This window comes from Micropterus salmoides, unplaced genomic scaffold (genome assembly GCF_014851395.1).
Source record: "Micropterus salmoides isolate LMB-PRFRI ecotype aquatic unplaced genomic scaffold, ASM1485139v1 Ms_hic_scaffold_2, whole genome shotgun sequence".
Classification (NCBI taxonomy): Eukaryota; Metazoa; Chordata; class Actinopteri; order Centrarchiformes; family Centrarchidae; genus Micropterus; species Micropterus salmoides.
This window is the reverse complement of record NW_024041150.1, coordinates 24,299,467-24,320,364: the sequence shown is the minus strand read 5'-3', so window position 1 is coordinate 24,320,364 and position 20,898 is coordinate 24,299,467. Positions and strand designations below refer to the sequence as shown.

The 20,898-nt window shown below is 40.0% G+C and overlaps 1 protein-coding gene across 2 annotated transcripts; it reads left to right on the top strand.

Moving 5' to 3' along the window:
* Positions 1–7,183: 7,183 nt before the first annotated feature.
* LOC119912471 (E3 ubiquitin-protein ligase ZFP91-like) lies at positions 7,184–16,233 on the top strand. Of its 2 annotated transcripts, none has more exons than XM_038731682.1 (11): positions 7,184–7,867; positions 8,235–8,266; positions 8,370–8,501; positions 8,633–8,669; positions 8,745–8,831; positions 8,970–9,134; positions 9,527–9,577; positions 9,674–9,752; positions 9,990–10,104; positions 10,929–11,028; positions 14,307–16,233. In XM_038731682.1, the coding sequence occupies exons 1-11, from the start codon at positions 7,527–7,529 to the stop codon at positions 15,148–15,150; spliced, it is 1,983 nt and encodes a 660-aa protein (XP_038587610.1). In that variant the 5' UTR covers positions 7,184–7,526; the 3' UTR covers positions 15,151–16,233. The 2 variants fall into 2 exon arrangements, with proteins under 2 accessions (XP_038587610.1, XP_038587609.1); XM_038731681.1 differs by having other exon boundaries at positions 8,352–8,501.
* The last annotated feature ends 4,665 nt before the right edge of the window (positions 16,234–20,898 follow it).

The following is a 20,898-nucleotide window of genomic DNA, read 5'->3' as shown; positions in this document are numbered from 1 at the left end:
GTGACACTGACATTACTTTTGGTGAAGCTGAAGCATGTTGTTTGGTGAGTAAAAAATGCACTTTCACGCAAGGCTTGTGCACGGGAGGAAAGTGGGCACAAGAGCTCCACCCCTTTATAACCGATCTGCAGGAAGGGGCATCCCTCCTGAGTAGTGACGTCACTGGCTGGAGGGGGACACACAGACGCAAGACGGGATGACCCAGTTATTAATTTGGATTCCCCCGTTTGAAAAGAAAAGAAAAAAGTAAACCAAATGCATTCCGCTTGTGTTTGAGCATTTATTTAGGCTACACAAACAGTCCATTCACTTAAGGAGGCTGCCAATGACTTAAAAGAAATATGACTTGTTGTAAATGACATAGAGTTATATTTCCATAATGTGTTTTTACAAGCAGCGCATCACATCCACGCTGGCGCACAGCGTTTGGCTCGATAAGGAAACGAACATGTGAGAACAATATGAAAATATGCTCTCATATTTGCTCGACTGACACATTGAAAACGTCATCAATTTAAATGTAATTTTTCCTCCTGTTCACCAAGTATTAATATGATAATTTATCCTCTTTCTGTGCATAAGCATGGTTCAGAGTTTACTTACGGGACTGCACATTTTCCCTTCAAGTTAGTTTTTTATAGATCACAACCTTTGCTTGGGAAGTGGCGTGTGCACGTTTCCAGCCCTGTTTTGTATGGAGGACCGATCCTGACACATTCAGAAATAAATACAGAAATAAATAAATGCTCAATAAATAAATAAGCATCTGATTAAATACACACAAAAAAATAGGTAAATAAATAAATGTAGGTAGTAATTAAATTATACAAGGAGACATAAATGTATATATCTATTTTAATTACGTTATTTGTCCGTTATAATCTTCAACTTCATTTATTAATTACTTCTTTTTTAAATGTATTTATTTATGTGTGTGTTTTATTATTTTTGTCTGTTTTATTCTTGCATTGCATTTTCTACCCTATTTATTTTCACCCATGGTATTTATTTCTGCCTGTCCTTTTTACATTTCTGTATGCATTTCTGCCTCATTATGCAAATGAGGAGGGGCTGTGTCTCAAGGGGTGAACTTCTCTCCTATTGGTGGACCAGTCAGACAGGAGAGCTCTAGGCCTTTTCTGCCTGCACACATCAACGAGCTGCTCCTCACACAGTCAGATGGCTTCCTTCAGTGCGCTGAGGTGTTTAGCAGCTCTGTTTGAAGACAATACTACCAGCCATGTCTTCTCTTTTTATGTGGACGCTCTGACAGACAGTGCTTTCAGTTTGCTGCATGCATGGACAGCGGTATAGAGTGAATCACACGGTCAGCTAGCTGCAGGTAAATCTGGAGTGCACTCGTATTCAATTCTGTATGGTAAATTCAGTTTTAACGGAGCATAGCGAGCTGACAGGCAGAGTTACAGACTTCTTCTGTCCGTTTCTCTCTTTACAAAGACGCATGTTGCAGTCTGAGAGTCTTCTCTGAAGAGGGCAATGGAGTCCCAGTAGTACACGATGCGAGCACCACATACAACATCATTTATCAAATTACACAACGGATATACAGTATGAAAATAAGATTGATTGGATTATACTCACAGGAAGTACAAAACCTGTTACATACGTCTGTTAAAAGTAAAATAACACAAAAATGTCAGGGAAATTACTTTACTTAGATTTAAGTACTGCAGTTGTACATTTGAAATGCCTTCCTACCTTTCTGATAGGAAGTTCTCTTGAGGTGGTATAAAACATTTCTTCTTAAATTCTGATTTGAGTTGTGGACAATTATGACCACATGAATTAAAAAAATAAACATTTCACTGCCCAAGTCAGCTATAACACAAGCCTTGTCCATTAGACTACATGCTGTACAGTATTTGTAATTTGATTTATTATGCATTTCTTCTTCTTCGTTGCATGATGTAGAATAATAAGTTGAGAAAAGGGTCTGTTCTTAGTTGATCCTGCTCTGCAGCAGCTAATAAAGTCCATTAAATCACCAAAATGCTTTCTTTTAGGCAGGCTGGAGCAGAAAACAACTCACCTTTCTCAAGTTGTACAGTAATGTCACATATGTGTATGAAGGTGGATCAAACAAGCTAATCTTAAATGTCAAAGTAGAGAGGAGCCTAGTAGGCCTATTCATTTTCATTCATTACACAAGATGAATAAGCTATGCAGACAGTTCTAAAGAAAAAACATCTTCTTCTGTTCTCTACTTGTTATAGTTACACAGTATTAGGGGTGTGGGCTGTATTAAAAGTATCCACTGTTCTCCCATGCTCTAACACACAGTAACGATGAAATGTGTGCTGTTCTCACATTCTTCCTCTGTATGTACACATAAACAAGGCAGGGAAATATAAAAGGAATTTATTTTATTGTTTGGGGATTGTTTTTTTTGTTGCTCTCCTTCTTCTTTTCCTCTGACGAATATGGTTATGTTCTCCGCATGCCTCCTCCTGTGTTTTCTGTGCAAGACATAGAAGTACAGTAACTAACGTTAGCCTTCATTAAATCATTTCGACTGGTGAAGTGCAGTAAAGTTAACTTTAAATTGACTTCACCACCACACATAAAACACGGCTTAATAGCAATCACATTTAACAGAAGCATAAAATTCTTCTTAATGGTAACTGTTAAGATTAGTTTATTTGTTAGTCACCACCACTAGCTCAAGAGCTTTAGCCTATATGTTGTTATCACTACATAAATTAGCCTAGCGGCTAACGGACTTTTACTCTCCTCATAGCTTAACAGATTACATGTATTATTCATAATACTCACCGCTGGTGAAGTCACTGCATCTCCCGACACAAAACCACGGTTGAATATTCACCCTGAATGGCGTTTTTGTTGAAACTGCAGCTGAAAACAGCAGAGCAACGAGCTGCGCCGTGTGGGAGCATTTACCGTAAATACTCGAATAGGAGTGCACTCCAGATTTAGCTGCGGCTAACTGATGTGGCTCTCAGAAACAACAGCTCACTTTCCTGCAGTTCTGTGTCCGTATAAGTCGCTAATTGAAAACTCTGTAGGTCAGAGTGTCCACGTGAAAAGAGAAGAAGACATGGCTGGTAGTGTCTTCAAACAGAGTTGCTAAACACCTCAGCGCACTGAAGGAAGCCATCTGACTGTGTGAGGAGCAGCTCGTTGATGTCTGCAGGCAGAGAAGGCTTGGAGCTCTCCCGTCTGACTCGTCCGCCAATAGGAGAGAAGTTCACCCCTTGAGACACAGCCCCTCCTCATTTGCATAATGAGGCAGAAATGCATACAGAAATGTAAAAAGGACAGGCAGAAATAAATACCATGGGTGAAAATAAATAAGGTAAAAAAATACAAAGGAAGAATAAAACAGACAAAAATAATAAAACACACACATAAATAAATACACCTAAAAAATAAGTAATTAATAAATGAAGTTGAAGATTATAACGGACAATAAATAAATAAGGTAATTAAAATAGATATATATTTATGTCTCCTTGTATAATTTAATTACTACCTACATTTATTTATTTACTTTTTTTGTGTGTATTTAATCGGATGCTTATTTATTTATTGAGCATTTATTTATTTCTGTATTTATTTCTGAATGCGTCAGGATCGGTCCTCCATAGTTTTGTACTTTTTGTACCTTTTATAAATGAGACCCCAGATCAGCTGCTTATCAGGACGTGTTTTAGTGGAATTTTCTGTTGCTGCAGCAGAAACATTTATTAAAAGATGCATTTTTGAAAGCAGTATCTATTTTATTGTCATGACTGTTAATTAGCAAATGCCTAAAACAACCTCAGGTTTAATTTCAAGGCTAATAGCTAAATGAGAGGCATTGTGTCATTTTGCCATTCATAATCCAAATAGTTGATTATTCGTTTGAATAATCGATAGATTAATCGACTACCAAAATAGTCCTTAGTTGCAGCCCTACTTGGTAGCAGGTGGGCCCCGCAATGAAGTTCTGCCCCCACTGTGCTGAGAGTACAGAATACATTCTGACTATAAAAGTATCTTAGCAGGCAGCAATTAGTCCAGTGATAGCATCTCTGTACTGGGTATAGCCATTATGACTGCATTGGCCGTGTGAATCTGCTTCCTTGTATGACATAGCGCTTTCAATTGGGGGGGAAATTGCATATAAGCTTTAGAGAAACTGGTGAAGAAAGATTTAACAACATATTGCAAAAACTGTTGACAACTTCATGTGACATTCACTTATTATCACTTAAAATGGGTGATGACACATCATTTATAATGAAATAAAAATGCATGAACATTTCCTAAACTTAGGACAAAGTTTTATTAATAGAATTTATGGGTACAATGAAAAACTAAACACACAAACATCAAACAGACTTACACACACATACATACTGACTCACAGGTGATATATCTTTCAGAAATGTTAATACCTTAGTGATGAACAAGCCCAAATCACAAATACAGAATGTCATCTGTCAATCTGTCATTTTTTGGCTCAGTACTATTGCATACTCCCTTATTTTGTTCTGTGAAACAAATTGCTGCTTTATTTCACATGAATATTGAAAGTAGTTCCACCATTTGTTTAATTTCTTCTTATTTTAAGTGCAAAGTCCAAATCCATGACATCAATATGACGTTGCATCACAATATTTAATAAATTATGAATATCTACATGTATTTTGCTTCCAGCATCAATGTCAGTGGAAAATACCCATTTTATTTTAAGTTAATAATTGCCACATATTGTTGTAATAAATACACTGCAGGTCCGGCTTGATTAATTACATACCCCTACTTATTGAGCAGTAGTACTGTATCAGTATAGGTAACGTCCAGTTCAAAGTAAAATTCAGTGTGCTGACCCATACTGGGGCATTGCGCTGGGAGCAGCTGAGCAGAAATAGACCTAGCTATGGCTCAGAATGAATGGATGAAGAAAAGTATTGCAAGAGAATGCATAATAATAACTTACAAGGGAAAGCAAAATATTGTGAGGGAACAGAAAACATATTGTGACGGAACACAAAATTAGTTCTCAGAAATATTCTGGCTGTGACCCTTTGGGTGCTCCAAAGAAGATCTGTAAGAGGTCATCAGAGTAAAGTAATATGCCTATAGGCTGAAACCTGAAACACTTGGTTACAGAGAGATTTAAAAAGTAGAATTGTGTGTGAAAGAAAGTCAAAGGTGACATGTTTTAAGTTAAATAACATTTTGTTGATGACTTACATCACATGACTTACATAATGTACTGTTTTTTTTGTATATACTGACTATAACTTTTATTCAGACGTTTCAGGGAAATTGCTGCCATATGTTTTGTCGCTAGCTTTAGTTAAAAAAAAAGTGTTTATGGTGTCGGGTGCACAAGTCCTCCCAACGACAACATAGGTCATTTTAACCAACCTCCAAAAATACGACTCATCGGAGTGTATCCTACTATAGCACCCTCTTGGCATTTGTTCATGCCTCCCAAAATGCCAATTTTCAATCTCTGTTTCCCGACCGGACCACTCAACATGCATACAATTACTGACTTAGGTTAAGGCACACACCCCTGTGAAGGTTGGGGTAAGGGTTAGGGTTAGAGGGTCAGGTGTGGATGGTATGATTTAACCAGTTCTGTCACCACAGATGCTGTCATTTCTGCCATAGTTGTTGATTGTGTTGTTACAGCTCTGATTTGTGTCCTTGCTGTTCCTGTTCTACTATTTTCTGTCATTGTGGTGGTAACACCTGTTGCCACAGATAATGTACTTTGCGCAGAGGCAGATAATTTTGATGTTGTATTTTTTAAATGGGGTTGTGTTGTATTTTGTTGCTACGGATGCACTTTGTGTTTCGACAGATTGTATAATTTGTGCTGGTGTTGTGGTAGATTCAGTTACTTTTGGTGCATTAGCCTCAGCTGAAACTGTTGACTTCAAGTCATTATAAATTCTGTGTTTTTTGCTTTTCGATATTGTTGCCACAGTATTTTCCATGGTTGTAGATGTGGGAGTTTCATGCACTGATGCTGAATGGGTGTCATTGGATACCACTGCATCACAGTTGAATTTGGTAAAGGTGTCACTGTTCTTGTCGAGGAATTGATCAGTCCTGACACATTATGCACCTCTGTAGAAGTGGCAGAGCCAACAGAAGATGCATTTTCATTTCCATCCAGTAGGGTTCACCACTGATGATTCTGGAGCTTGTGGTCAAATCAGCAGATGGACTGGTTTTGCGGTTTGGTATTTTTGGTACCTGTGTGGACAAGCACTAAAAAAATTACATGTACAGGTTCCTACCTGCTGAAAGGGAGTTTTTCCTTGCCTGTGTCGCAAAGTGCTTACTCATAGTGGGAACTGTGTAGTGCATGAGATAACTTTTGTTATGAATTGGCACTATATAATAACAATTATATAGTTATATATTCATTAACCAACTACTTATGAGCCATGATCATGATATATTTCCTTCTATGCCAAGTAGCCAAATAGCCAACAATTATAAGGGAGTGATCAAACCTGAAAAACAAGAGTGGGGACATATTTTTGGCTACTTGCAAATCATGCCCAATCAGTAATACAATGGGTAATGTTCAGTGGCAGTTGGTGGAAAATTTTCTAGGTAGGTAGGTTTATTGAGATGCCTGTATTAAGTATTACCTCCCAAAAGAGCAAACCTCTCCTTAAAACACAACCTGGTGGCAGAAGCTGTACAGCACATTCACAAACATTAATACCGCTTACAGCGACCCTGTACACAGGATAAGCGGTTGACGATGGATGGATGGATGGATGGATGGATGGATGGATGGTAATGAAATAGGCTATATGTCTATAAGAATAAAAAACATAAGGTAGCATCTATAATATTTTCCTGTGTACAGGGTCACGGGGGAGTAGAGCCAATCCCAGCTGACATCGGGCGAAAGGCGTGGTACACCCTGGAATGGTCCAGTCCAAGGCAGGGACAGCATCTCATTATTTTAGATATCATTTGTGTGCCATATAATGAAACAGACTTATCGGTCTAAAATAACTGTAAAAAATAATCTAATTATAAATTTGACCAAAAAACTGATTGTCATATTTTAACAAGTTTAGCATAAACATGCATAAAGCTAATTGCTTTAATTATAACTACATTTCCCATAACCACTATTGTAATTAGTATGGAAGCCCGCTAGTCCAAGCAACATTTTCGCATTTCCGTGATACTGCGGCTGTGCTCTTAAAGGAGACGCAACCCAAACAGGCCTAGTCGCTGCCAAAGAAATATGAGGTTTGCTATAGCTTTAAGAAGTAATGCTTAATGTTTGTATACGGTAACTATATTTATCATACAACGTGACCTTTTTTATTAATAAGCTAGGTAATAAAATGCTTGCGTATTGACTAAAAATGTACTCCTGACCGAGCTAACAAAACTTGGCCCCACTAACGTCAGGGCCTTCCACGTTAACGTTACGTTGCTCTTTCATTTTCTATGTAAATAACTGACCGAATAACAAAAGTCTGTAAGGGTTATAACAGTTAAAAAAGAGCGGCATGGACTCTGAAGAAGACAAGGTTTCAAGTAACGTTACTCGTCCAGAGATTGAGACAACCGGAGACTCAACGGAGGCCGCCAGCCCATCCCCGGACTTGACTGAATCGTCCAGCGGTAGAAGAGGAAGTAAAAGGCGCATGAAAACCGCAGTGACCTCCCCGGACTCCGGTGACTGTCGGTCTGAGACCGGGGGTCCTACCCGTGTTTTGCGAGTCAGGGGAGCTAAAGCTGGCAGGACTAGTGAGTCCAAGAATGCCCCTTGCATGAAAAAACAAACGAGCCTGCACCGTGGACGTGGGAGACCTGCGGGACGACGCACCAAAAACACACCTGCCATGCAGTAAGTGCGTGCACAAAGGCACATCAACCAATTTGCTGTAAGTTACACTATTATTGCAAGAAGTTAGCTAACTTACATCGCTTGCAAGAAGGCTTCTTAGGTTAGAAGCACTTGTGAGATTGCACTGCAAGAAGGCTTGGGGCTGTAATTGTCGGAAGTGTGCAATATCGCTGAGGTTTCTTAAAGCTATAGGTTTACCAGATGTTGACACAGCTACAGATAAATTGCATGCATGCTTGTGCGCTTGTTATCCTGTTTAGTTCATTGTCAAAGGGCTGTAGAGTTAGAGCATACAATGTATTTTTCTAGGTAAAGACTGATTTTGATTTGCACCTGCCTGTCATTCACTGTATTCTCTCTCTTGCAGACCTATATTAAATAAATCGACGGCCAAAAAAGGTACAAAGACACATACTTTAGTAAATCACATCCATTAGCAGGAATTGTATTTCTGTAATTTAACACACATGTCACCAATACACAGGGACTCTGACTTCCTTAGCATCCAAACATGCTCTTGGACCAAAGGTGTCCAAATCTAGAAAGGGCAAAGGGAGACCTCTAACCCGGGCCTCTCGCACCACACCAGCAACAGCATGGCAGCCTGAAGCAGAGATTGAGTCTTCATCATGTGGTAAAGCTAAAAACACATGCAATTTTTTTACTTCAGACTGTAAAATTTAACAAATGTCAATAATACTTCAAAATATTAAACAGCTGCAATCTTCTGAAACTGAAATGACATTCATTATCATTGTTTTTCAGGAGAGGAAACAGATTCTTTGAAAGAAAGCAATGACAAGTGAGTGGTATACAAGTTATTAAATGAGCAGCAGAGAAAATGTTGGATTTTTGTTTGATATGATTTGATTATTAGCGTTGCAGATCCTGTCGAGGCTCTTGACAAGGACCCTCCATTCAGAGATGACCCAAATGACCTTGTCTATAAATCCGAGACAAAGACGTACGTTGAGCTCACTACCTTTCAGATTTGAGATTTAGTCATGAATATAACTTTGTAAGAAGACTTCCATCATGAAATTACATGACATCAAATGTTAAAATGTTGACTATAATTGTAAATGATTCTTTATCTCTTAAGACTTAGGGAAAAATCAAGGCGGGGAACAAAGTTGCAACAAAAGGAGGTCAAGGAAGAGGAGTCAGAAAAGGAGGAAGAAGAAAGTGACATTAAAAAGGAAGAGTCAACCAAGATTGTCGTGCAGAGTGAAGATGGAGTGGACAGTAACACAGAGCCACCCAGGAAGTAAGCAAAGTAGGCATTGATAGGACAGAAGGAGAGATGGCACGCAGTAACAATAACTCACTTTCTCACTGGTACCCGAAGCCACACACCCGCTGATAGTCCGCTTACTTTTAAAAGGTTTGTTCTGTGCACCACGAAGGAAGTTGACAACATAGATATGCGCGTAATCTGCAACTGCTTGATTTTATAATTTTTCCATGGTCGTATAATCAGGCCAGACTTATCCACGGACAGCATTAAATGAGTCTCACACTGGAGCTACAGCACTAGTTTCTCAATGAACCATTCTGACCATATCTGATTCATTTTCTGACTCTGAGATGTTCCTTCCTTTTAAGAGGAAGGAATAACGTGTTTTCTTTAGTTCAAATTCTGTATACTTTTCATTTTAGGAGAGGTAGACAACAAAAAGATGACAAAGCCCCTCGGCTGCCAAAACGGAGGTAATGGTCTTCGTTGTATTCTTTGCTGTAGATGACTGGTACTATTTAGATTGAGAATGATTATAACACAGTTTCTCTTTTTTCTGTCCTCCATAGGAAAAAGCCCCCAGTGCAGTACGTCCGATGTGAAATGGAGGGCTGTGGTACTGTCTTGGCCCACCCACGCTACCTACAGGTTTGCCATCCGGTCAACTGTAACCATGATGACCCAAATTATTTTTCAACCACTGTCTTTAAATTTAGCACCGAACAGCTGCAACAATATTATATTAGCTCAGCCATAGAAACCAAATTGATGTACAGTATTTTTACATACTGTTTTAAATGTTTAAAATAGTTTCACCTGTAAAGGACTATGTGTGGCATTGTATCTTTTAACCAGCTCACACTTTTTCTCTCCTCTTTATTTCAGCACCATATAAAATACCAGCACATGCTAAAAAAGAAGTATGTGTGTGATCACCCCTCATGTGGGCGCTTGTTTCGTCTGCAGAAACAGCTGTTGCGGCATGCTAAACACCATACAGGTGATATTAGGACACAGATGTTCATTTACAAAGTGTTTACACTGGCACCATACATTAATGTTTATATGCATTTGATGACCAAAATAATAGACCATTTCTGAGCTGCTTCAAATTCCAAGTAGTACATTGAGTGTTTCCCACAGAAAGACAGTGTAACATTGGCGGCAGGTGGTTACTTCATCATGCACCTTATTTTAGTGTTTACTCACTACTTGAATCTGCTCCCTTTCCCTCCATTTCTCACACACACACACACACACACACACACACACACACACACACACACACCTACCTACACCTCTGGTCTCTCACTGCGAACACACTGGTTTGCCCTGCCTCCCTGTATGTGTCTGCTCTGCTGACTTTCTCCATCAGCAGTATTATTTATAAAGTCAAAGACACAGAACTCTTCTTTTGGATTTTTCCACCCACCAGTTATTCCAGCAGCTGGTGCTCACATGTGGAGGATTTTTGTTAATGACGTAGCCTATTGAAGCGATTAAACCAACGTGGTACCGAATGACATCTGCACTGGTGTGTTCACTGTTGCTTTACCTGGTCTGTGCTTGTAAAATATCCACAGAGTCTGCATCTTGTAACGTAATACCAGATAACATCTCTGTAGGTGTTACTCTGCTAAATGCTTAAATGGATCTGCAAATATACTTTGGCAGCCGTTAATATACCTGGGCAGCCCACCCATGTAAAGTCTATATGTGGGGAAACACTGACATTACAAGCCAAGAGATGGTAGAAATATTTTATTATTTGTTTGTTGATCCTGTGACGTAGTTTGTTCATTTCTGCTTGTCATCTGATTTCAGACCAAAGGGACTACATCTGTGAGTATTGTGCTCGAGCCTTCAAGAGCTCCCATAACCTGGCTGTGCACAGGATGATCCACACGGGAGAGAAACCAATACAGTGAGTAGGCACAACATTTTGCAGGACCACGTCACTTTGCAAGCTGTGGATAAGGAAAACTTTAAAATGAGCAAAAGTAAACAAGTCATGTCTTGTGTCCATTATTGCAAGTAAAGACAGTACATTATTTTAGTTTTATTTCTTTACAAATTATCCATTTAAAATAACTTTCTTCTTTTTTATGTTAACTACAAATATTGTTAGTGTTACTTGCGTGAAAAAAAACAAAGGTTTTGAAATATACTAGGTTAACAAAACACATCAAACTCTGAACTTACTGATAGCTCTTTAAGCCCTGTCCTGTTACCTCAACTAAGTGGAGCTCAGTCACAACAGAATCCTGTTCAGTTCACATAATTAACATAACAGTACATACAGTTAGTATATCTGGGTTTGAATTAGGGCTGCAGCTAACGATGATGTTAGTATTCAAAGCTTCTATAGATTATTTCAACGATTCATCGATGCGTCGTTTAAGAAGTACTACAAAGAATCTGGGTGAAAGGATGGATTAGCACACGCGGGTAGCAGGAAACGTCTGAGCTACAGAGAGAGCTAGAGGTGCATCTCTCCGACACCCATTTAACTCCTGACTGTGAGGTTACAACTCACGGCACAAAAAGGAGAACAACAAACGCACGTGTGTACATTTTCAGCTGAGGTCTGCGGCCTACTTTGGCTTCAACTCAACAGTCAATCGTGATTTCATTTAAATGCTAAAGTTGCTGTTATCTTGTCTGTGGTCCGCTGGCAGAACACCGGCTGCTTTCTCACCAGGTGCTATCGTGCTGTTGCCGAGGCGACACGTTTTGTTTTATGGTGGACAGACTGTGACATTACAGAGTTGTTGTTGTTTTCTTTAGCTTGAAATAATCCCATACTTTGGGCACTTTCTTCTTTGTCACTCACTATTTTCTCTCTCTTCCTCCACTTTGCAAACAGCTCCATCATAATCACGTCGTGTTAACTGCGTAAGCGCGATGTGCGACAGTAATAGATGTCCGTGCGAAACAGCGTGCTGTATAGTTATATGGATTAAGCGAAGCGTCGATGCAAAGAATTTGCTTCGATGCATTTTATTAATCGATGAATCGTTTTAGCCCTAGTTTGAATGAAGAAATAGATTATAAACCCCTTTTTAAATAAACAACCTTCTAAATTGTACCTATTGATGAGTCTGCGTCATCTTGAGTGATAGGAGTATGGTCTAGGGCTGCCACCGATTTAAAGGTGGAGTAAACAATTCTTGAGAACTCCCAATACCATGACAAATACCATGCTACAGAGCGAACAACAAGTAATGTAATCGGCCGATTGCTGTGTTCACACTACACAACTTGCCGTCTTGTGACGGGATCTTGAAGTCGTTGTGGTGTTCACACTACGTGACTGACAGCTGACACCGGCTGTGTCACTCGACGCTGGTCTCCAAACCACGTTTTGTCTGTTGTTTATTATAAAGATAGCAATGATAAAGACAAAGAATATTGGTGAAAGAATGGATTAGCACACACAGGTAGCAGGGATTGTCTGAGCTACAGAGAGAGCTGCAGGGGAGTTAAAAGTGTTTTGCAGAGAAAAAGTAGCTGCCTGCTCTCTGCCTGCTCTCATTGGCTGGATGTTGATGTCGAGTTGGCTGACTCTTCCAGATATTTGGCATGCTAGATATCTGCCTGGTGTTGGCGATGTGTCAGAAATGTGTCGGGGAGCTGTTTTGATGCGTCGTTAAGTAGTTCACACATATCAACTGGCGACCGCCACCTCAGATTGCAGCCTGACGGTCGGTGAGCTCTCCGGCCAGCAAATTGGGCTTAAACTCGTGTAGTGTGAACTAGGCTTAATGTTAGCTAGGTTGTGGGATAGCACAGCGTACGTAAAATGTTACTGATTCTACTTTTATTGTATGTGTTGTTTTACATAACTCTGTGCTGCTATGTCAACCTAAATTTCCCATACGGGGGATTAATAAAGGTACATCTGATCTTAGATTCGCCAAATTTGACAAAAAGTTGTGTCATAAGCCATGTTTCTATTTTATTGTCATGCGAATTTTAAGCTGACTCTTCAAATGTTGCAAAAAAATAGTAAATGCGAAATATGTGCTTTTCCATCGGCTGGTTTGGAGCGAATAAACCAGGCTACGGCAAGTGTAGTTACGTCAGTAGTTGACGTTACACATGGCTGTAATAAACAAGACATATGGGTTCCAAACCAGAAACAAAACCAGCCGCATGGAACTGATGAAAAATGGAGAGAGGTCCTCAGGAATGTGTTTTAAGAGGGCAAACTGCTACCAGCCATTTCTCCACGACAGCGGAAACAGCTGATCAGACGCGAGTTAAAGTTCGCTATGTCAGAACTTACTCGCCAAAAGCATGTCCATCTCCCATTTAGCGCATTTACTCTTTTTTGACAAAGGCAAAAACCAAGCGAGCATAAAAACTTCTTCGCGAAAATTAAGAATTTTTTCTCGTATTTTGCCGTTTCCATCAACCTTTTTCTAATGCGATACTTCAAAAATGTATTAATTATTTTAATTAATCTAATTACTTAAATATATATTTCTGTGGCATCAGAAATGGTTCCAGTTCCAGGACTGAGAGGCAAGCAAGGGGACTGAACATTTTGTTAATTTCTTTCAGCATAGTATAACATCACCCAAGTGTTGCTGAAAACACGGGAAGAAAAAACTTCCTCTGAATATTGCAGACTCCCAAGTTGACCTTCCCAATCATAGAATCTCATACTCAAAATAGTAGTGGAGTACATGTAACTAAAGTTCTTTATTTAAGTACTATTCTGTGGTACTTTATTTAATTGTTTTCATTTAGTAACTTTATACTTCTATATGTGACAGCCGTAGTGAGAAATTACTTTGCAGATAAAAATCTATTATGAGTATATAAAATACAATGCATCATTATACCGTGTGTTTGACCAACTAATAGTATATAAAATAGCTAGCATCAGCTCCATCTTGGCAGTGCTACAGTATTTATTGATAATATTACAATACAACAATATATAACTATGTGAATGACAATTTTGCCTGCACAGTGAGTACTTTTACTTTTAAATGGTAAGTAAATTTAGCTGATAATACTTTTTGGCTTTTACTTGAGTAACATTTTGAATGCAGGACTTTTACACTCTGGTATAACTACTTTTACTTAAGGAAAGGATGGAGTAAATTTCTGGTAATTCAAAGATGAAACATCACGAATAATACATGAGCTTTAGATCACTAAAACCTGTTCTTTGTCTCCACCGTGTGGCAGGTGTGAGATCTGCGGCTTCACCTGCCGTCAGAAGGCCTCCTTAAACTGGCACATGAAGAAGCATGATGCAGAAGCCTCCTACCAGTTCTCTTGCTCCATTTGCGACAAAAGGTTTGAGAAAAAGGACTCAGTTGTTGCCCACAAGGCCAAGAGCCACCCCGAGGTGCTCATAGCTGAAGCCCTAGCAGCTAATGGGGGCTCTGTAATAAGCAGTCCCACCCCCATCGCAGCGACGGTCCCGGCGCTCACCCAGCCTGACCAGCCCTCTGTCAACCAGGAGAGTGAGGAAGCGGCAAGTGGTACGCTCACTCCACTGCAGCAGGTGGTGCTCCCACTTGCTCCACAGACTCAAATAGATGTATCTCAAGGCCAGTTCCTCCAGCTGCCCACGCATCATGTGGTGCAGGTGGCACATCAGCAGCAAGCTCCAACATTGCTGCACCTCACCACTGCTTCTCCTGCTCACCTTTCTAACACTAGCCACCCCCAGTTCATCCACCTCTCCACCCTTCCTGCCAGCACTATCACATCCATGTCCACTGCTGACACCCAGAGTACCCTCCTCACCCTGAGCTCTGTCACCACGCTGGCCTCCACAGCCTCTCTGGCTTCCCAGCAGGCCACGCAGTGGGGCAGGGAGGTCAATGAGGATGCACAGCTGCCGGGGGAGGGAGAGCTGTGGGACAGGGTGGTGGTGGGCGGTGGTCATCAGGGTGTAGGGGAAATGATGTGGGAGGGTAACGGGGAGAGGAGGAAGGAAGATGAGGGGATTATTTGGGAGAGGGAAGGAGAGAGACAGATTCTGTTACAGTGTGCCGAGGTGCATGGAGATAGTTTAATCTAGATAGAAGGCCACAAAATGAGCTGACCGGGCTCTTCATACACAGTAAGCTAAAGCAGACACAGACTGTTTAAATATTTGAAATAATAGACTTTATGTCGATGGAGTGTAACACAATAGTCAAATACAGTACATAGCTATAGAGAGCTACTTTACATCAGGGAGTATGATTTATAAGAGATTACATACACTTCTTTTACCACTTAATTAATATTTTACTGAACTGTGGTTTTGTCACCCATGTGTTTGTATATATGTGCGTATGTCAAGACATTTTAGGGATTAAAAAGACTATAAGGTGATTTTACATATTGTACAAGAAAGTCAAAAATGACATTTATGCCCCAATAGTATCCCTATTGTTGTTGTGTCTTTTTGCAACATGAATGGAGGAGTATCATTGACACACTCTTGTAGTTTCAGTTACTTTAAAAGTTACAGAAAAAATGTACTGTGAGCAGCAACTACAACCAAATGAGTTTCTTGGTGTAAATCATCTTTGTTTTTACGATTCCAGTTTAAAATGTATTTAAAATGTATTGAATTTTTAGTCTGGACCTAGTTGTTTTTTGCTATCAGTAGAGGTTCTGACAAAAAGAAATCAGACAAAATCTAAATTAAGTAGTGTTTGAAATCCTTCGAGTAAGGCAAGATATTTCCTTTATGGATCCTTTCACTGCAGACTTTGACTTTGATTTTGACTTGTCATGTTAGGATAGGCACAGGTGTTAGTTATCAATAACATTAACATGACAGTGAGCCATCATGCGCATCATACAAGGACCCTGATTCCCTACTATGACATGTCAAAAGGCCTTTGGTTTGTGTTCACCTTCTAGGATCTGAAAAGTGTCACTTCTTTGCTGTATTGTACTATATGCCAATTCTTGCTTTAATATTTTTTCACAGTTAAGACTATGCGGGCAGTAGTATTATAATGGAAATCGTCAGCAGTTGTCTTTTGAAGCAATCTTGGATAATAAAATATACCTCACTGCCACTACTACTGAGCACTCCTAATCTTACAATTTTAATTTATCAGAAAATGTATTCAGAATAACTATAATAAACAGTTTGTGTTCTGAAGTCTCTTATTCTTGAGTTGTTCTTTAAACAAGATTATACAGTTCTAGTTTATGTATGTATCATGGCTATTACACACTAATAAACATAAATATGAAAGACAAGACCAATAAAGCAGACAAGCGGCATCAAAGCATATATAGGAGTTAACATAATTTACTTTTTTAGTTAATATTTAATAAAAACCGAAGACGCGCAAATGTAACTTTATAATAAAGGACTACGCAACTATAATTTCATAACAGCACAGTATCACAAATCACAATCCGGGTGACAAAATTATAGATTATAAACATATTTATACATATAACGTTAAGGACTCAAGACACATGAAAAGGGTACACAACATCTATAATGTACTTACAGTAGACTATATACACTGCTCAAAAAAATAAAGGGAACACTACATAACACATCCTATCTGAATGAATGACATAATCTCATTAAATACTCCTTTCTTTACATAGTTGAATGTGCCGACAACAAAATCACACAAAAATGATCAATGGAAATCAAGGATGGTCTGGATTTGGAGTCACACTCAAAATCAAAGTGGAAAAACCACACTGTAGCGGTCCTGTTGCTGGGTTGTTGCCCTCCTACTGCCTCCTCCACGTCTCCTGATGTACTGGCCTGTCTCCTGGTAGCGCCTCCATGCTCTGGACACTACGCTGACAGACACAGCAAACCTTCTTGCCACAGCTCGCATTGATGTGCCATCCTGGATGAGCTGCACTACCTGAGCCACTTGTGTGGGTTGTAGACTCCGTCTCATGCTATCACTAGAGTGAAAGCACCGCCAGCATTCAAAAGTGACCAAAACATCAGCCAGGAAGCATAGGAACTGAGAAGTGGTCTGTGGTCACCACCTGCAGAATCACTCCTTTATTGGGGGTGTCTTGCTAATTGCCTATAATTTCCACCTGTTGTCTATTCCATTTGCACAACAGCATGTGAAATTGATTGTCAATCAGTGTTGCTTCCTGAGTGGACAGTTTGATTTCACAGGAGTGTGATTGACTTGGAGTTACATTGTGTTGTTCCCATTATTTTTTTGAGCAGTGTATAATAGCAAAACAAATCTCTTAATTAATACGCCTAAGGAAAAATCATTATAATATCCCAAACAATTCCAACTGTTTAGGCCATAGTAAACCGGAAATCTTATTTGACACCTTGTTTCATCTGACATAAACAAAACCGAAATATTATCTTAGTTCAAAAGTATTTGAACAGTAAGGCACATTCATTTGTTTTTGTTGTTCACTGAAGACATTTGGGTTTAAGATCAAAAGATGAGTAGAAGACAAGAGTTCAGAATTTCAGCTCTCTTTTCATGGTATTCACATCTAGATGTGTTAAATAACTCAGGACATACCACCCTTTATTTGAACCCACCCATTTTTCAAGTGAGCAAAACTATTGGAACATGTGCTTGACAGATGTATCTTGTTGCCCAGGTGTTGCCTTTTAGGTTTGATTGTCCAAACATTAAATGGCTCTGTAAAGCCAATGATATATGGGGCAACTTTTTGAGCAATGTTGCTGGGCAATCTTGCTAGTGGCAAGTCTAATTATGTTTTGAACGGATAGTGGCAGTGCTGGGCGGATGGCGGAGTGGTGAGGGAAGGGGATTGGGGTAGTAATCTTTACTCATTACCATTGACGACAACGTTGCCCTGCACGATTGCTCTAAAGGTTGCTCTGTGTATCATCAGCTTAAGTTTTCATCCTGGGTTCAAACCTATACAGACTGCATTTGCTGTTAAAGAGGATGAACCAACATGAAGACCAGAGAGCTGTCTGTGGGAGAAAAGCAAGCCATTGTCAAGCTGAGAAAAGAAGGAAAATCGACCAGAGCCATTGGGCAAACATTGGGCAATTTGCAAAGAAGTACGAGGAGATGAGATGCAAAAGTTCTGTAACACAATCTTATGGACTGATGAGACCAAGATTAATCTCTACCAAAGTGATGGAAAGGCCAAAGTGTGGAGAAAGAAAGGAACTGCTTATGATCCGAAGCATACAAGCTCATCTGTGAAGCATGGTGGAGGTCATGTCATGGCTTGGACGTGCATGGCTGCCTCTGGAACAGGCTCATTAATATTTATTGATGATGTAACTGATGATGGTAGCAGCAGAATGAATTCAGAAGTGGACAGAAACATTTTGTCTGCCAATTTACAGAGAAATGCATTGAAACTAATCGGGAGGAAGTTTATCATGCAGCAGGACAATGACTCAAAGCACACTGCCAAGAAAACAAAGGACTTCATCAGGGGGGAAAAGTGGAAGTTTTCCAAGTCAGTCACCTGACCTTAATCCAATAGAGCTGCATTTCACCTCCTTAAGAGGAGACTGAAGGGAGAAACACCCCGAAACAAACTGAAAGAAGCTGCGGTAAAAGCCTGGAATAGCATCACAAATGAAGAATGCAACAGTTTGGTGATGTTGATGGGTCGCAGGCTTGAGGCAGTTATTGCAAGCAAGGGATATGCCACCAAATATTAAATGTTATTTACTTTAAGATTATCTGTTCCATTACTGTTGCTCACCTAAGAATGCTGTGGTCTAATACAAACGGTGGTATGTCCTAAGTTGTTGAACACATCTAGATGTAAATACCAGAAAATAAAAGCTGAAATTCTGAACTCTTGTTTCATAGTCACCTTTTGATCTTAAACCCATATGTCTTCAGTGAACAACAAAAACAAAGGAATTTGCCTTACCGTTCCAATACTTTCGGACGGGACTGTATATTATATATATGTAATTAATAGCTAAAATGTACTTCATGTGTAGCAAACAAGAAAAATAAATATTCCAACTTCATTTGCAACAATGGCCAGGGCAATGTCTTTACATAAATAAATGAATTAATCACCAAATTCAATAACAGCCTTCCCTTTGATTGAAGAGGAGATTATGTGTCTTTTATTACCCTGTGATAAAAGGGGTATTCAGTTTTTACAGTATATTATGTTTTGTGAAGATGTAATATATGTATATATATATCATTTTTAATTTTCGTATTTTTTTATCATCATTTTGCTAATCAAAGATCAAAAACTATGATAATTAGGAATGTAATTCCTTTAAATAAAACAAATTCTGCATAAGAACAATGCAAAGCAGTTTCTGTTTTCTCTACATTCCTACAAAAAATAGTTTGCAGAATGTGTACATTTCTAAAAGAAACTCCGTCTTTTATTGGTCATAAAATATATAAAGTGTAGTCTCTGTGTGGTTTTCAAGTGAAAACTGATAAAGGAAGTTATTATTGTTTGTGTATGGGTGGGCCACATTGTGACGTTTTGGGGGGGAAAAGGGCACTCCTGTGCGTCCCCCTAAAACGCCCCTGTGGCTTGCGGAACCTATTAAATCCCCTCGTTGCGTGCGTGCTAACACACCGACAGCAACACGTTTTATTGACGCTCGGTGTGAAGGTCTCCGGTCAGTGTTCAAACAGAAATAGTATCCAAAAACACTCCGCGTGGGGAAAAAAAACGTTGTTTCGGTACGACGTTAGGGGGGGTGGGGCACTCCTGCTCGGTGGTTGTCCAGCTCGCTGCAAACCACGTATCTAAACAGGGCTGGAGTGCAAATGGCAGAGCAGGAGGAGCTGATAACCGTGGTGGACACGCCGGTGCCTGGCCGGTCGCAGACGGGGAGAGCGGTCGCTCTTGCCCGACTACTGCACCACGAATGTACTCATCTGCTCCAGCTATACGTGAGTTATCAGTTTACACAGTCGTTATGCTTACCTCATACTGGTCAGGCGGTCTGACACACTCCCCTTTCCGTTAATTGTGGCTTGCTTTAATGTGAGCCTGTTTTTGTACTGAGGTAGCTAGCTACCTGTCACGTTTTGAAGTGTATATTTAACTTACATTATATATAACGTATTATATGTTGCGTACATTTGATTTTATATGTATGCACTTGTGTCTTCTTGAAAGGGATGTTGTGGTGGAGTGTAATCATACTAAAATACCCCCCCCCACACACACACCCCACAACCCTCCATTTTCCCTGGGTGCCTAATGGATAGAGTGTATTGGATTTTTTTCCTGCTGTCATGCTTCTGTGCCTCATCTTCCTTTTAGAACAAAATTGATCAATATAATCAATATGGTTGTCACTTTGTGTTAAATTTGTAACTGATCTAAAATAAAAATGAAAGGCACAAGTGCTAGGCCAGTAGCACCTTGCATAGTCTGCTTTTCACCCAGCATCAAGTGGGGGGAAAAAATTTCTTTTCCTTGCCCTTTCAGAAAGAGAAGGAGACCTTCTTGTCCGACTACACCCCAGATGGCGGGCGCATCATCTCCCTCTCCCCTGACTGTGAGGGGCCTGGGGCGGAGCAGCAGGTGCAGTTGCTGCATGCAGCTCTGCGGCAGTGCCTGGGGCTGCTCCACTGTGTCATCCTGAAGGAAGAGGAGGAATGGGGTGAGCTGGAGGGCGACTACGAGACCATGAGGAAGAATGTCCGACTCCGGCTGGAGCACATGCTCCACAGCACTAAAGGTCTGGCGGAGAACGAGAACATGACCCTGGAAGTCACCCCAGATCACCAGTGTAATGAGGTACAGTATTTAGTTAGTTATGTTTTGATTCCGCCCTGCGATGGACTGGCGACCTGTCCAGGGTGTACCCCGCCTTTCGCCC

What these genes read in the sequence shown, in the direction of transcription:
- LOC119912471 (XM_038731681.1), top strand. Translation starts at nt 7,527, where the DNA reads ATGGACTCTGAAGAAGACAAGGTTTCAAGTAACGTTACTCGTCCAGAG. An exon ending in TTGAAAGAAAGCAATGACAA is followed by an intron (nt 8,670 to 8,744) that starts GTGAGTGGTATA and finishes TTTGATTATTAG; the next exon opens with CGTTGCAGATCCTGTCGAGG. An exon ending in ACGGGAGAGAAACCAATACA is followed by an intron (nt 11,029 to 14,306) that starts GTGAGTAGGCAC and finishes ACCGTGTGGCAG; the next exon opens with GTGTGAGATCTGCGGCTTCA.